This window comes from Hylobates moloch, unplaced genomic scaffold, assembly GCF_009828535.3.
Source record: "Hylobates moloch isolate HMO894 unplaced genomic scaffold, HMol_V3 SCAFFOLD_23, whole genome shotgun sequence".
NCBI classification, from domain to species: Eukaryota; Metazoa; Chordata; class Mammalia; order Primates; family Hylobatidae; genus Hylobates; species Hylobates moloch.
The window spans coordinates 14,482,059-14,500,578 of record NW_026652298.1 but is presented as its reverse complement, the minus strand read 5'-3'; the positions used below and the strand labels follow the sequence as shown (position 1 = coordinate 14,500,578).

Sequence of the window (18,520 nt, the reverse complement as noted above, 5' to 3'; positions counted from 1 at the left end):
GGGAGAATACTTTCACACTATACAAACATTCTGTTTCTCTTCAAGTTTTTCTCTACTAACTTTAGCATCTATTGGTAGATGGTAGGTCTTGCTTATTGGCAACAATTATTTACTGTGGTGTTCTAATGGTGCCTTTCTAGTTCTCTGATTTCTACTTTAATTACTTGGAATTCTGTAAGAAAGTACTTTCTCTTCTGTTATTTACATCCTTATTTCAGTATGAGCTGTGAATATTTATATTATTTATAAATTATTTATAAGTATGCCAATATATTTATAAATATATATTATTTATATAATATGTTGATGTGTTATAATAAATAATATGTTATTTATATATTTATATTTAAATGTAAATTATATAGTGTTATAATCCCAAAATATATATTATTTATATATGCTGACATTTATAGTTCTAATAAATAATATGTTATTTATATATTTATATTTAAACAAATTATTTATATCGTTTATATTATTTATTATACTATATATAGTTAATTATATGAAACTATTATTATTTATTTTGTTCAAATTTTTCCAGCTTTGGCCATTGGTAGCTCTTTCAGGTTGGCTTGTGTGCCCTTTTAGCTTGTCGCCATCCTTTGAGCACTTTCTTACTTTCTGGTACCACAAGATACTTCCAGCTGATCTTGTATTTTCCGTTCTCCAGATCCGCAATCAACTACTTCTTTGAGGAGCTGTGGTTACTCTAATCGGAGTACTGTTTTTAGAAACCAAGAGCTGGGCACTAAGTAGACCATTTGATTTTGATTCTAATATTGTTAGAGTGCTATTAGGAGCAACATTTTATTATGTTTTATTATCAGTATTTTGTTAGAATGCTTAGCAAAATTCTTTTTTAGAACATCTATGATGTACATTATGGATTACCTTTTTCTTAGAATTGTATTTCCTCTAAAGTTACTGTGATCTTTTAAAATTGGCAAGTATTGCTGTTATAATGGTAGAAAATTGACTATGAAATTATTATGAAAAATGTGATTTTAGTAAATACTATATTATATTTGAAATTCTTCTTTCTTCATGATTAAAAATGATACCATGAGCTTTCTCACTACATTGCATTATGGAAACAAAGTAAAATTTTAGGAATCCTTGAATGTGTGTAAGAACATTCTGACACTGCTGAGGCAGGCAGATCACCTGAGGTCAGGAGTTCAAGACGAGCCTGATCAACATGGTGAAACCCCGTCTCTACTAAAAATACAAAAAATCAGACAGGTGTGGTGGCGCATGCCTGTAGTTTCAGCTACTTGGGAGGCTGAGGTACGAGAATCACTTGAACCCGAAGGCGGGGGTTGCTGTGAGCCAAGATCACACCACCACACTCCAGCCTGGGCGACAGAGTGAGACTCCATCTCAAAAAATAAGTAAATAAATAAATAAATAAAAGCAGATCGAAATGAACTCTGTTAAGAATATTCTTTTTTGCATTAAGAAATCAGTCTTTAAGACTAATGTCTTTACCTAACTATTATTTCAAAGGGAGACAAATAAATAAACATAGCACTGTTTATGTCTAATATAGGCCTTACCTGTATGGCACTATTATAGTATACCTATTGCATCTCTTTCACTCCTACTAGATCATAACTGTAAGTCACAGTGTTACACTCCTAATCCAGCATAGTGTTTAAGACATGAGGGTACTAATAATTATTAGCTCAAAAGCAAATAAAACATTTAAGTTTTAAATTTTATTCTTTCTAGTTGAAAGATCTTTTTAGTTGAAATTATTTTCATATATTTAAAATACTTTTAATTATAAGAAATGGTCTTCTAAGTAAATTACTTATAAACCTAAAAATAAAATAATCCTGACTGTACTTGTTTCAAATGTCATTATTGCTAATATACTGTTTCTATTCTGGGTTACATTTTGCCTTCATGATCTAGTCACAAATAAGTTTATCCCTTCTTCTAAATTCAGTTTATTATTTGTGCCATTATACTTCAGTTAATTTTTAAATAATGTTTCATTCAAATATATACTTCAGTGACTTTCAAATCTTCATGAAGTATATATAATATCTGCCTTTATGAAAATAGTCATTGGGGACTTTGTACAAATAATCTGAGAATTGATAACTATGCCCTTTAAATAGTTATGGAGTATTACTCATGCTACTTAAAATAAACAATAATAATACCTATGGTCAAACATTGTGCCACTGTATTAGAATGTGTAGTCTTTAAGGCTAGATGCTACATCTTATTCCTTAATATACTTCCAGTGACTGTTAATAGAATCTAGTAGGTAAAACACTTCAAGCTTTCAAAAGCATAAAAATATAGAATATATATGTACAAGCAAATTTGTTATATCAAACTTAGTATACATTATAAGAGGCAATTGAATAAAATTTCTGATCATATTCACTGAATGTACAATACAATTTATCACTGTAAAAAGAAAATAGATGTGGGTTCCAAGCTGTTATTTTGGAAACTGAACATTACATGCTTTATAGCTGAAACAATTTTAAACTAAAGATCATCAATGAAAAAGCTGGTTTTTTTTGAAGCTTAATAAAAATTGTAGTGAAACAAAGAAGCTAGTTAACCTGTATAAACAGCAAGATGTTATTTTGATCAGCTTTATCAATACTTTAGATTTTCTATGTCTTAACATAAGAGTAAAAACAAAAACAAACAAAAAACAAAATTAGGTATTTAATACTATTCAAACCAACACACAAATGTTTACCTAAGTCCCAACCACAGGGCTCAAACACTTTTTAAAAATGTTTTAAAGAATATGCAATATATATATATATATATAAACATTCCACCCTTGTGCACTTTTAATCTAGTTAGATGCCATGGCAACCTTTAAGTTTTGCTAGATTTCAAGTATTCTGTTAGTTTTCATGAAGGTTACTTAAGAACAATAGTTACAATCCCATTTGCACTGAATTTACTTCTTAGACAAATTTCCTGGGTGGAAATTTATTTTCCTGGCTAACTGTTCAAAGAAAGTATTAAACACACACACACACACACACACACACACTAACTCAAGAAGGAGGGAAAGAAAGAGGGAAGAAAAAATGAGAAGGAAAGGAGAAGGGAAGGGATGAAAACGGGAGAGGGCAGGGAGGAGCTAAGAACAGAGAAGGAGGAGTATCAAGTGAAAAAATAAGCCTGCTAGATGCCCTTACCTTCACTTCTTTTTTCTGCTTGTTTTGCTGCATTTTCTACTTTTTTTTGTTTTGCTGCTAAGAGTTCCCGTTTTAATTGTCTTGCTTCTTTTCTGAGCTCTTCACTAGAAAGCAAAAAGAGTTATATAAGTATATAACATATTGAGAGTAAAAGTTGTTTAGCAAAAACAGAATCATTGGTATACTACACCTAAGAAAAATAAAGTGAATAATGTAATTCATTTATTTGGTTTCTCTGTATGTATACTTGTGCTATAGAAATGCACTTACAGGGTTTTAAGAGTTCTATTTTTTCATAATAGCAATATGAATTACTATAAAATATACCCCTTATCAAATATGTGATAAATGACCCATTATCTTCCTAACTCACTAAGAAATTTAACATTCTAGTTTCAGTTTAATAATGTATGGAGATACTGGATCAAAACAAAATTTTTAATATAAATATTACTCATTAGGCATGGACAAACACAAAAAATTTGGCTTCAAAAATGCTTCAATTCCTGAACTGGTACCAGTGACTACCATTTATTAAGTAATTATTACACTGTAGGTGTCATGCTAAAAACTTTTAACTCATTTGATTTTTAAACCCAAGTTTTTAACTCATTTAATACTATAGTTTGGCATATAATTTCCTTTTCATTTCCTGGTAGTTAAATCTACCAGCGTGAGGTCTGATGATTAATATAATCATGTGTTAAAGACAAACTTAGAAGTAAATGTTGACTTCACTACAAGGCACTAGCTAAGTGACTTGCTTCTCCATGCCAGTTTTAGGGCAGGAGATTCAAATTCATGCCTTGCAAAAGGATTATTAACTACTCATTATCATAAACCCTTAGGGTTACTTGTGACTAGTCAAGACTGTGCATATATTATCTATGAAGGTCAAGTACCCACTGTATTTTCAACAAAATCTAGAGTCAATCATGGAAACTCAAAGGCTATAAACCCAAGCAGGCACTCCACTCTGAAAATGTTTATCAAAGATATTCAAGCCAAGGTTTAGTGGAATCTGAACTCTAGATAATTACATATCTGATTGAAACTTTAGTGCTTCTTTCCTTATCCCAAATCCTATACCTTTTTACCACTGCCATGTATTAGTTACCAAACTGCTGGGTCTTACGATGTGCGTAACTCAGTTCTTTTTATCTTTTTTTCCACATCAGACACACACAGCCACATTTTGCATCTGCTTGGCCTCCAAGATCCTGAATTCTGAAAGTTCCCTCAGTGATCAAAATCCACTACCTTTTAAACTTTTTCAGCCTTTCATTTCTACTAAGCTTGCAGGTATTCCCATAATAATGAAAGCCAATTCGGTAACTGTAGTTCATGGTCCATCAGCCCCATTCTAGCCCTAATTGGCTATCTATCCAAACTGGATGCTATGAACAGTCATTTCACTGATGACCTCATCAGCACCCATAATTTCCTTGTTTGTCCTGTGGATACATCATAATCACCTGGAAGAACTTGCTAGCAACATGTTGGGGGAGACAAACCTCCAGGGAATATAATAACTTTAGATGTGGAATGTTGCCTGGAAATTTGCCCTTGTAACAAGATCCGCAGGTGATTCTAGTATGTACTCAGGTTTGGGATCCAATGCTCTAGGATCTTATTATAGAAATTATCTTCTCTCTTTTACAATTTCAAGCACTCCCACTTCACTGATCCTTTTATTCAGCAAACAAACATGCTCAAATTTCTCTGGACTTGCCTCAAATCAAGTGATTATTATCTTCACAAATGGACTTCATTCTTGAAAGAATAGTTGACATATACAGTCTGCTTTATTAACCTCTAGCTTCTTAATCTCTTGCAATCTATCCCTCTTACAGTCTACTGCAACTGCTTCTATATCAACCAAATTCAATGGCCTTTTCTCATTCCTCCTCTTCCTTTTTGGCCTCTATCATTCAATGATGTTAATTATTCCTTCCTTCTCCTTTCTTCTTAGAATTCTAACCCAGTCAGGCTTATATACCATTTTAGCATTTTGAATCTCCAATTCTTCTCCTGGTTACTCTTTTTCTTCCCATATTACAATTGTTGACATTTTTCTCATCTCTATACTTTGTACACTGGCATTTTAATCTAATCTCATAACATCAACTATCACTCCTATATAGGTTAATTCCAAATGTAGATGTTTTGCCTTGATTAATGGTCCTGCATTTGTAACTATCTTCTAGAAATTTCTGTGTAGATTAACTCAGAAATTTAAGGTAAGACATATACTGATATGGTATGGCTGTATTCCCACCCAAATCTCATTTTGAATTGTGGTTCCCATAATCCCCACGTGTTGTGGGAGGGACCTGGTAGAAAGTGACTGGATCATGGTGGCAGTTTCTCCCATGCTATTCTCATGATAGCGAGTGAGTTCTCATGAGATCTGATGGTTTTATAAGCATTTGGTATTTCCCCTGCTGGCACTCATTCTCTCTCCTGCCACCCTGTGAAGAGGTGTCTTCCACCATGATTATAAGTTTCCTGAGGCCTCCCCAGCCATGCAGAACTGTGAGTCAATTAAACCTCTTTTCTTTATAAATTACCCCAGTCTTGGGTATGTCTTTATTAGCAGCATGAGAACAGACTAATACACATACAATTTTAAGTTTCCTAGTAGCCAGATTTAAAAACTAAAAGGAGCCAGACGCGGTGGTTCTCGCCTATAATCCCAGCACTTTGGGAGGCCGAGGCAGGCAGATCACGAGGTCAGGAGATCGAGACCATCCTGGCTAACATGGTGAAACCCCGTCTCTACTAAAAAAAAAATACAAAAAATTAGCTGGGCGGGGTGGCGGGCGCCTATAATCCCAGCTACTCAGGAGGCTGAGGCAGGAGAATGGCGCAAACCCAAGAGGCGGAGCTTGCAGCGAGCTGAGATTGCGCCACTGCACTCCAGCCTGGGTGACAGAGCGAGACTCCGTCTCAAAAAAAAAAAAAAAACTAAAAGGAAACATTAATTTTTACATACTTCATATGTCCAAAATATTACCAATTTAACATAAAACCAATATAAAGAATATTCATGTGATATTCTACACTCTCTTTTGTACTAAGTCTTCAAAATACAGTGTGCATTTTACACTTAAGCAAATCTCAATTGAGACTAGCCTCATTTCAAGGACTCAACTCTAGAGAAACAGCAGGCTGGACATCTCAACATAATTACAAATTCTTTACGTCCAAACCTGAAATCCTCTCCTTCTTGCCCAAATTTGTTCCTTCTCCTGAAGTCTCTATTTGATCATGGAACTATAATCTTTCGCATGACGAGACTTTAAATTTCCCTTGGACTCTTCCCCCTTTCCTTTTATTGAATCAGTGTTGAAGTACACCATTTTCTAATCTCTCTCACATATAACAGCTCCTCTTGACTTTAACCATCAATGCCTAGTTTACGCATTCTAACTAGATTATGTATTCTCAGGTAAGTACAATTACTTCCTATTTCTTAAAGCTATATGAACACAACTGTAGATATCCCATATTTACTTGGCATGACATAAAAATGGAACTGGGTAGCCACTGCACAGGGAACAGCAAACACATCTTCCATTTACTCCACCAAACATTCCTATCTTTTTATTATGCTACTTTGCATAGCTTTCAATTTGGTAAGTAATTCAGTCATTTAGATGATGTTTTCTGAACACTAAGGTCTTTGAGGTAGAGATTATTTTGAGAGTTGAAGAGGAAATGGTGCATTTCTAGGGTGGACAAACTAGTTATGAGAATAATTTGAAGTTCACAAAGAATGAGGCAAAGAAAGTATAGACTATTTACGATACTATTGTAGAGGGAGTAGAACATAGCTATTATAAGACTTAACTTTGGATTCAGAAAGTACTGATTTAAAAGCCAACTGCATCACTTATCAGCCAGGTGACCTGAGAATAGTTACTTAACTTCTCTGAGACTCAGTTTATTCAACTATAAATTAGGAGTAAGGTATGTAAAATATTGAGCACACAAGACATGTTCAACAAACAGTAGCTATTATGATTTAGGTCATCTATTTAAAATAGCACCACTGTTAAGAGCTGTCTTTCATATGGGCATAGTTCTTTATTATTTATTATAAATGAATGTTATCTCTACTATATACAGCAAACAACTCTGTTCATCATTTTAAAAGGGCAATGAATGCATAATGCTTGCTTCTAAAAATCTATCCTTAAATAGTCAAAGATTTAGACACACTATTGATGTAGCCATATAATATACAAACTGAGCAATGATGAATAAAAACTCAAAAATGACAAGGTGAGACAGAGAAGGGTAGGTCTATACAGATTATTAAAAATTGCTTCATTATGCTAAATGTTTCAAGTGATTGAAGATTTACAATGTTGTCAAAATCTTCGAGACTATTCAAGCAACACCATTTGTTAGTACTGTGGAATCCATAACTCTTGAAACAGTGCAAGTTTTTAAACCAATTTTTAGATCACAGTCTAATTTTAGGATTCCCAATCTTACATTCTCTGGAATATCATCCTATCCACTGGCATCAGAATATATTTAAATATGTTCAAATGAGAATTAAAATTGCAAGCTTGGAGTATATGTCACCATATACTGCCAAACTATGGGCTTACTTTAGAGTCCAGAAAACATTGTCTTGGCCTCCTCAAAGCCTAGTCTCTGCTTAAATGGTAAAAAAAAAAAATGGCTTTTATAAACTGTTACTAACTCTAAGCCATTTATTGTTTTCCTCACAGTTATATTTCACTTGAATTTTAATATGGTTTGTGTGACATCAGCATTTATCCACCAGATATTTCTGTATTGAATATATTTTTTACCTAGTAAATCTGCAATAAGTTACTCTCTAATGGAAAAAAGAATTTCTTAAAAAAAAAACCAATAAAATATCAGCAGCTTAGAAATTACAGTAGCTTTATACATTTAGTATTGGCAAAGAAATTACTAATTCATTTAGCAATTTTTGGAGCACTTAATATTCATATGGTAACATTCTGGGTACTGGCACAGAAATCAAGATGATTAAGGAAGGGAACCTCACTTTGCTAGGTTCTGTAAATCAGTTACCTCCTCTATCCCTTAATAATCTTTTTAATGAGCTATGATATAGGCATTTTATAGGTAAAAAGGCTGACGTTTATGAAGATCAAATAAACACCTTTTTAGAAGTCACATAATGAGTAAGTGACAGAGCTAGAAATTAAAAATGGGACTATCCGAACTCCAGGTCTATGCTCTTTCCATGTTGTTTCATGGACACCTTGAGAAAATCTTCAAGGAGCCTAAATTCCAAGGAGGGATATAAGCCATGTACATCAATAATAAAAACAGTACATAATAAAAAGCAGCAACTTCCATGACAAATAAACAGCTGAAGCATTTTGAAATTCAGTGAAGGAAAGAGTACTGCAGGACAAATAAGAGATGGCCTCACAGAGGAAGCATGTGAACTGCGACGTGAAAGATAAGTAGGAGTGAGCTATTTACAGACAGAATGAAGACACGTCCAAGCAGTGTGTCTAAACCAAGACAGAGAGATGGAAAAACAGGGTACATGCTAAAACATGAAGGTATTTGGCTATTGTATAAAATAATTTAAAGTGGGGTAAACTAGTAATGAAAGACAGAGCTGAGAAAAGGATCTGGGGTAAAGTATAAATGCCAAGCATTTGTGAGTAACGTGACAATATATTCCCTCAATTTTTTCACGCCTTTGGCCTTTCCATTTTTTTTTTTGCAACCAATTTCTCAACTGCTCTTAGTGTCTTCATTTAACCCACTATCCACTCATTTTAATACCTGACTTGTAATCCACACACTCCTTAAATGGCTCTCTCCAAAGTAACTTATCACCCCCAATCACAAATTTCAATGGCTTCCGGTTAGATTGTAACTTAGACCTTGAAAAGAATCCAGCTTTGTTGAACATCTTGCCCCTCTTTGCCCCTCTGCTATTTCAGAAATAGTGTCATGAGTGTCTTAGGACACTTAGGATCTCATCCTACCTCTTTGATATTCTTTCTCTGCTTCCACTGGTTCTACTTTTCTACCTTCTGCTCCTCAAAATTAGATGCTCCTCAACCTTCTTTTCCTCTCTATAAATTTCATCCACACTCAGGACTGCAATTCTGTCTTAATGCACCCAACATATAAAATCAAGATTATTAGCCTATGCTCTTTACATATTTCCACTTTCAAGATTAAATTGACATTTCTAACTGCCAGATGAAAAATTCCACTAGACACACCACAAATGCATCAAATTTACCATTTTAAAAGTCAGATTGATAATGTTAGCTCCTCAACGAACACCAACTAATTCTTCTCTTTTCTATTTCTGATAAAGCTACCACAATGCTGGTTGTCAAGCCCACCTTCTAGTAGCACTCGCTTACTTACTACATCTTTCCTTTTTCCTTTATAAAGTCTTTTCCTTTCTATGGTTAGTGACAGCAATCTAGTTTAAGCCATCAGGACTTCACTTGGTCAACAGTCTCCTACTTGCTCTATGTGACTCTGGTCTGACCTTTCTTCCATTCATTTTATAACACACACCCCAAATCCTACATTTCTACTCCCCTGATCTTCACAACTCCCTAAATCTTCGTGAATTATGCACTAATTTCTTTCTTAAGTAATTAAGGCTCTCTCATGACCTAACTTCAAACTACTTTTTTTCAACTTTATCCCCCACATATCCTCTACGGTTACTCTAAATTTCAGTCAAAACATACTAGTCATAATTACCTTGGCAAACTTTGAGATTCAGTACACATAATCCTTTGTTCATGCCATTTCCACTACTTAAAATGGTGTTTTTCCCCTATTTCTGTCTACTAAAATCTTCCTCATCTTTTAAGGCTTCATGGAAAAAGTGGCACTTGAGTATAGCTTTGGAAAGTTGTCAACCTCAATGATCCTCAATTTTCTCATCTATACATTGTGTCTATATTCAACATATATAATATGCAAAACTGATGCAAAGATTTAGGATTAATATAAGTAGGCACAATAACAGGTGCTTTTTTTTTTTTTTTTATCTGTAACCCAGGACAGTGCTGACTATCAGGTGCTTAGAAGGCGTTTATTTTTCTATTCAAAATATACTACAACCAACTCATAACTGTTAAATTACATTAGCAATTTAAAGAATTAAAACTGTGAAAATTAATGATAAAATGATTATTATGCTAAAGATATCTACTAATACTATGCTACAGATATCTAATTATTATGCTAAAGATATCTACTCTAATGCCAGCGATGAGTTGTTTTCTTCATTTAAAACTAACGTCAACTTATAGCATTCCAAATGATTAGACAAAGTATTTGGGTGGGGGTCTTGGGAAGAAATGTGTTTACCAAAAGACCTAGACTAAACATCATTATTTGGCCATGAAAAGGCAATTAATTCTCCTTCTTTGCCTCAGTTTCATCGTCACAGAAAAATAGTTTAAGTAAGGCAAAAAATAATGTTTCTAAAATGCATAATCAAAATTATAAGTGTAAAAAGTTATACGACGCAGATCATTTTAATTCCTTTTGATTTGGCATTTTAAAGCCCATTTTGAATTAAAATTATTTCCTTGGTTTTCATTCACATCTAAGGAAGTAGTGAGAGGCTGAGTGTTGACATCTTCATCCTAGACACAAAAAAGCTGAAGTATAGAGACGGCAAGAGATTTTTCAAAATTATCCAAGTCAATAATAGAATTATCAACATGACACTGACATCTTAATTCTTCATGCAGTTTTCACCTAACCTGCTAACCACCTACTGAGTGAAAAGTACTTTTAGACTCATATCTTACCTTTAAACTGAATTATTTTATTTATTTACAATTTTTATTGATTTCTAGTATTTGTACATTTTTATGGGCTACATGTGGTATTTTGTTACCGCTACAGAATATGTAATAGTAAAGTCAGGATATTAAGGGTATCTATCACCTCAAGTACTTAACATTTCTATGTGTTGTGTAAATTTCAAGTCCTCCCTTCTAGCTGTTTTGAAATATACAATCTATTATTGTTAACTATAGTCAACCTACTCTGCTATTGAGCATGGAGCTTATTCTTTCTATTCAACCGTTTGTTTATACACATTACCCAATCTCTCTTCATTTCCCTCAACGCACAAACCCAGATGCCTCTGGTATCTATCATTCTACATTCTACCTCCATGAGATCAAGGTTTTCAGCTCCTACATATGATTGAGAATATACGATATTTGTCTTTCTATGCTTGGCTTATTTCACTTAACACAATGACCTCTTGTTCCTTCCATGTTGCTACAAATGCTAGGATTTCATCCTTTTATGGCCAAGTAATATTCCACTGTGTATGTACACCACAGTTTCTTTTTCCATTCATCCAATGATGGACTCTAAGGTCGACTCCACATCTTGGCTATTGTGAATAGTGCTGCAATAAACATGGGGGTATAGGTATACATTTGATATAGCATTTCCTTTTCTTTAAATAAATATCCAGTAGAGGGATTTAAGTTGAGTATCTTCTATACAACAGGCGATACTATAAATAAATAACTACATAAGAAACTTTTTATTACTACAATATCAATATATTTACAATTTTTGTAAGATCATTAGTATTACTTGATTGAAGTAGTTTTTTAAAATCCTGCAATTATTTTTTAACTGTGCAGCTTTTGAACATAAGATTGAGGATTTAAAATGGAAATGTCAAGTATCTTGCATAACTGTCAGTCTGGTTTTTATTTTTTCCCAGATGCTTTTTTCATTTTCTCCAGTTTCTAGGAATGTGCCTTAGGAAAACTTTTAGTTACATCTATTATTTTTTCTTATGTCATGAGAAATATTATTTTAATATAAGGGTGATGAAGTCAAGCACTGATATTCTCTAATATTCACATTTAAAAAAATTGATGAAGATTATCAAGACCTGAGCGACATGCTGTTGAAGAGATCTTAAATCTACATAAATGGAATATGTGTTAGTTTCTTAAATATGACGGTAAATGAACTTGCTTAGAGGCCTTGTTAAACAAGCTGATGGCTAAACACATGCCCATTACAGACTACTGTTTCTTGGACCACAGATGTAGCACTTACAGTTAGTTTAAGCCTGCTATTTCCCAACATCTGATAAGAATTCATAACACATGGAAATGACTGAAAACCAAACAGTATACCCTTCATGGTCTTTAACCTGCTGCTTTAATCACAAAGATATCCAATCTGTTTGTAGTGAAACAATAGCTTGGCTGTTGATGAAATCATAAAATAGCTGTAATAAAAGCCCATCATATGTATTAAAATTATAGATGTTTCATATAATTTTTAGACTTACGGTATCATCAGCTGTAGCAGAGATGTAGGTTTACCATATTTCAAAAAGTGCCAAAATATACTGTAGTTTATATACACATTTTGAAAATGTATACTTATATCATGCAAATATCTAACAAAAGTTAATCAATAAAACTCCACTCTGTGTTCGAAGCTCTGTTCTACTTATTACTAGCGCTATGGCATTGGACAACTAAGTTAACCAATGTAAGTCTCAGTTCACTCACCTAGAAATGAAAAGAATAGTAAGGTTGTTGTAAGAAAGAATTAAGATTCTATGGAAATTATTTAGCATACTTAGCATAGTACTTGGCCCAAGATAGTACTAAACAGAAATTTGCCTCTCTTATTATTATTGCTCTCACCTCCACCACTACCACTATTCCTATTCTTGCTATTTACAGAATCTATTAATGACAAAATGAGATCTCAGTCTAACAAAAGAGATTAAAAAGGCAAGTTTTTCCATCGTTTCCATGGAGATATAGATTTCAAAAGCACAGTGATTAGTTTTTGTGTTTGGGGCACTGCTTAGATTAAATATATGCATTCAAGTGAGAAATGTTAACAGTTTTAAAAAACTAAAAATTACAAAATTCCCATATCCTAACTCTGGTCACTAAATGCTTGAAAGTGAATTGCTTATTTTCTTTCATTATAACCTAGTTGAAAAGGTAAGGAATAAGCGAGTCAACAAAGAAATGCATCCATACTTAGAAATTCTATGAGGGAGGCTAACAGAGAACCTACCTTATTTTAGTCTAAGTGATCCTGAAGGTATCTATCAAAAGATAACATTTAATCTGAGAGCTAATGTTCTATATGCCCTTTATAATCTGCTACACCACTACTTACGAATAAAAAGACTATATCCATATCTTTAAATACATTGTAATTTAGAAAGAAAAGGAGAAATCTAAATACACTTGTAATAACTTTAAACTTAAATCTTACTCCTTTCATATGAAAGATCACATGTATTTTTAATGAAAAGATTAGAAGTCTAATGTAGATGACCCCTAATCTTTGTAAAATCTCTTTCAAATCTTAGAAAATTTTATTCTTTTTTCAAAATACACTAAACAGTGTATCTTAAACAAAATCATAAAGTGCCAATAATATCAATAGGTGATATTGCTATTCTGTCTAGGCACCAAGTAAAAATCTCAGAATCAAATATGTTATTTCATAACAAAAACTTGGCTTAGCCAAGATTTCACAGAAGTGGAGTACATTTGCTGTGGCAGAAACCCAGTCTTTAGCCAAATGTATTTCACAATCCAACTTTACAAATGATATTAATTCAACATGAAAAACAAATTTGACTTCCATTTCTAGTAAGGCAATATACTAGATAACCTGAAAACTCTCTTGTGACCCAACACATAGAAGTGCTGAATAGAGTACATTTTTAAAAACACCTTTAAATACATATGTTTAGCTCACTAGAAATCAAGGGCAATATCCAGGGTTTGGAAAATGAGGAGGGGGACTGAAAACCAGAGCAATAAGCATTGGAACTGATAGTTGAACACTCTTGAGTTACCGGTCTCAGGAACCTAGAAATAGAGATTTTAACAATCACAGGCATGGTGGTGCGTGTCTGTAACTCCAGCTACTCAGGAGGCTGAAGCAGGAGAATTGCTTCAACATGGGAGCTGAAGGTTGCAATGAACCAGGATTGTGCCACTGCACTCCATCCTGGGTGACAGGGCAAGACTGTCTAAAAAACAAACAAAAAAAAGCATTGACTGGTCGTGGTGGCTCATGCCTGTAATCCCCGCACTTTGGGAGGCTGAGGCAGGCGGATCATGAGGTCAGGAGTTCGAGACCAGCCTGTCCAACATGGTGAAGCCCCATCTCTACTAAAAATATAAAAATTAGCCAGGCATGGTGGTGCGCACCTGTAATCCTAGCTACTCAGGAGGCTGAGGCAGGAGAATAACTTGAACCCAGGAGGCGGAGGTTGCAGTGAGCCAAGATTGTGCCACTGCACTCCAGCCTGGGCAACAAAGTGAGACTCTGTCTCAAAAAAAAAAAAAAAAAGGCATCAACAATAGACTAGATCAAGCAGAAGAAAGAATCTCAGAACTTGAATATAGATCTTTTGAAATAACCCAGTCAGACAAATATCAAGAAAAAAGAATTTTTAAATGAGCAACGCCTTCATAACACATGAGACACCATAAATTGACAAAATATGTGAATTATCACACATATTTACAGTCAACTGATTTTCAACAAAAGCACCAAGAACATACACTGGGACAAGAATACCCTCTTCCAGAAATAGTGCTGGGAAAACATGCAGAAGAATAAAACTAGACCTCTATTCCCTAACCACATACAAAGATCAACTCAAGATGGATTAAAGACCTGAACATAAGACCTAAAACTATAAAACTACTAAAAGAAAACATAGGGAAAACACTTCAGGACATTGGTTTAGGCAAAGGTTTTTACATCTAAGACCTCAAAAGCACAGAACAACTAAAACAAAAATAGACAAATGGGACTATATTAAACTAAAAAGCTTCTGCAAAGCAAAGGAAATAACAAGGTGAACAGACAATCTGTTGAATGGGAGAAAATATTTGCATACTACTCATCTGACAAGGAGCTAATATCCGGAAAATACAAAGAATTCAAACAACTCAACAATAAAAAAACCAATAATCCTATTTGAAAATGGGCAAAGGATAGGAATAGACATTTCTTAAAAGAAGATATACACTATCTTAATTTAAGAGAGAAGGGTCTATTGCTATAATACTTTGAATTTTGGTTTAGAAAAGGAACTACTATTTATCACAGAGAAGTCCTATTTATATTTAATATTTTTATTAGAAGGAATGTTGTTTTGTTACTTAATTTATGTATTTAAAAAATTGAAATACTATTGTTCAATTTATTAATATACTGTATTATATTAATAGACTTCCTTTAATTGATTGACCTTTACTGTCCTTGGAAAAAAGTTTTCTTTCTTTGGCTATTTTTAAAATAATGCTTCTAAGTGAACAAAACAAAACAAAACAAAAAGCTTATGCATTCCTTTTGTACCAGTGTTCACAGAATATTTTTAGGTGTGTTGTTGTTTTGGGTTTCTATTTTCTTTTCTTTCTGCTCTATTGCCTTAATTTTTTATACTGAGTAGGCGTCATTTTCATGAAAAACCGAAGTGATTAGGAAAAATATTAATGAACCACATTTATCACAGTATCCAACACTGTGACTCAATATGTTGTTGGTGCTAAATAAATATAGGCATACACTAAGGGAGAAAGAGTATAGAATACTAATCCTGGGACCCATCAGAGGGAAATGTGGGGGTTTGGGAAGAGGAGAAATTTTGTTGTGAAGATGGACGTCTAAAATATAGCACACAGAATAAAAATCACTGAGATAAGAGCATCAGATAGAATGATGTCGATCAGGATTTAAAGAGGATGAGGTCATTTTTGTGAAAGCCATACTTGGTAACAGATAAGTATTATGTAAATTCTTTAAGATTTCCCATTTCCCACAGTGCTCTTGTCTTGTTAAATTTGCTTTACCAACATCAAAACACTTTCAACATTATGTAAAAAAATGAATATATGGACAAATGATTTTAAATATAGTACATGGTATAGATTAAATAAGAAAAAAAACGAGGTGGAAGTTTTTCTGGCATTCATCTAGACTTTCATCAGCATGGATCAAAATTACATAAAATGGCTTCTAGGACATCATAAAGCTTTACAAAGTGTTTCACAAATGAAGCTGCATATAAGTGATCCTCTTGAATTACTGAAGCTTTTTCACATTTAATGTTTAGGAAATTTTGGCCCTGCCTCTCTCATCCAGTGAAGGTACAGACATTGAAGTGCCTCCTTCACGTGCAAGCCCATTCTACCTGGGTCCTGAACCAGTTATGGAAGAGAGATATATGATGAGCATCTATTCAAGAATAAGGCCTAAAATGAGTCATTCTGTCTGAGTCACATCTATTCCTCCTAAAGCACTCCTCTCTCTTCCACTTCCCTTCTCCTCATAACTCAAAATCATCCTTCAGATCTCAACTTCCATGCCATGTTCTCTGCAAAGACTTTTCTGAACTCTCAATACTGATGCACAAGCTCCCTATATGTATCCTTACCTTAGGTCTATAATCAAGTATACCTAAATGTGGCCTTCCTGATAATAACAACACAGTGTGATATTGATGATTATATTATTGTTATGATGCATTTTTTCAAACTCTAAATCCAGACTCTTTCCTCACTGCATGGGTTAAAGTTTCCAAGTCTCCCAGGAAGTACTTTGCTTGCTTTTCCAAGACAGAAGAGCAATTAGATAAACAGTGCTTTTGCTCACCTGACCTTAAAATTTGCCTTTTCTTACTGCCTTGTCTAACTGATAGGCTTGGACTCTTTTGGTACAGATGCCTGCCCAAATCAAGTGTATCACATCTTTTTGGCCTTGGGACTCTGTGATTTGCTTGCCTGCAAGTCCCTGCCCAAACTAGAGCAAGAACAATATTTTAAAGCTGAAATTCAATCTCATCACTTCAATGCTACAGTGACCCTTAATTCTCAAAGTCCAAACTCCTTGACTGCAAGGTTCTTCATGGTCTCAGCTCTGCTTCATTTTCCATCTTTATCTCGTCTCACTTTTTGCATGCATTCCCACATCCTAAAATCCTGTCAGTTCTCAGAATGTATAATATAATCTTTAACATCTAGTCCTCATGACCTAAAATACTCCTCTCTCTTCCACTTCCCTTTTGCTCATAACTCATAATCATTCTTCAGATCACAGCTGCCATGCCATGCTCTCTATAAAGACTTTACTGGACTCTCAATACTGATGCATAAGCTCCCTATATTATCCTTATCATCAAGCTTATATTGTATTTTAGCAGCCTGTTTATTTTCTTTGTAATCCCCAGTAGTCCAATAAAACTGTATTCATTTCACTTTTGCAACTCCAATAACTAGCACCAAATCTGACATAAAATCAGCATTCGATACTCAATAAATACATTAAACCAAACTAAATTGTTGGTGGTGCTAATCATTCTTTGAGATTGCCTAAAGCTGCAGTTTTTTGTTATTATAATATCATGGGATTTTTTTTTAAAGGTATGAAAAAATAATTCAGTTCTCTCAAGCACTGACAAAATGTATTGTTGCTAAATGTGTGTACCCTTCCACTCAGCAATTCTATACATTTATCATAAGAATCCCAAAGTGCTCAAGCTCCTTGTCAAGCACAAAAGAAGAATGTAATGGGTGTTCATGACAACACTGTTTATAAATATAATAAAAGCAAATAATTATTCAGTTTACATAAAATTGTATGTTTGTGAATATATGTGTACATGCCACCAAACAAAAATAAAGATTTGAAAGGTGGTTTACCAAAATGAAAACAATGGCTAGCTCTGTAGAATGCAATATCACATGACTTAATGATTTTATAAACTATTAATTCTGGTTATAAAGAAAAATTTATTTCTGTTTAGAAAAAAAGGTTTCTTTTTTGAGGGGAATATTTCAAATAATTTTCCTTGAACAAATTTGCTAGACATTATGATTCATCATTCTTTCCGTGCTCATTTCTAAAATTAAAAGAAATCATCATTATAAAGTTAAATTTAATCAAATAAAAATACTCCAGTGTTCAAGACACTTAATGGATCATGTATTTTTTTTTTTTTTTACCAATTTAAGAATCCACTTGTTAAAACATTTTGATTTCTACCATGATCTCATGCAAAATCTCAAATATTTTGGAGTGACTATATTACATTAAGAACAAAAAGTGTGACATATTTGAATGCTTATGTAACACAGATTTTTTATTTTTGCAGAATAAATTTTATCATAGGGTGTATTTCAATTTGTACTAAGTAATACATCTATAACTACAAAGACAGCATTGAGACTTTTAAAAAGGTTTCTTAATATTTCCATTGCAATTTTATTAACCATGATGAGGAATAAACT

General features: G+C 33.5%; 1 protein-coding gene across 1 annotated transcript in view; it reads right to left on the bottom strand.

Moving 5' to 3' along the window:
* The window catches only part of CWC27 (CWC27 spliceosome associated cyclophilin), a 267,927-nt gene that overhangs the window by 148,556 nt on the left and 100,851 nt on the right, over window positions 1–18,520 (bottom strand). Inside the window, exon 11 of the mRNA XM_032144572.2 lies at window positions 3,186–3,289. Within this exon, the coding sequence (XP_032000463.1) occupies window positions 3,186–3,289 (104 nt within the window). The remainder of the gene's footprint in view (window positions 1–3,185; window positions 3,290–18,520) is intronic.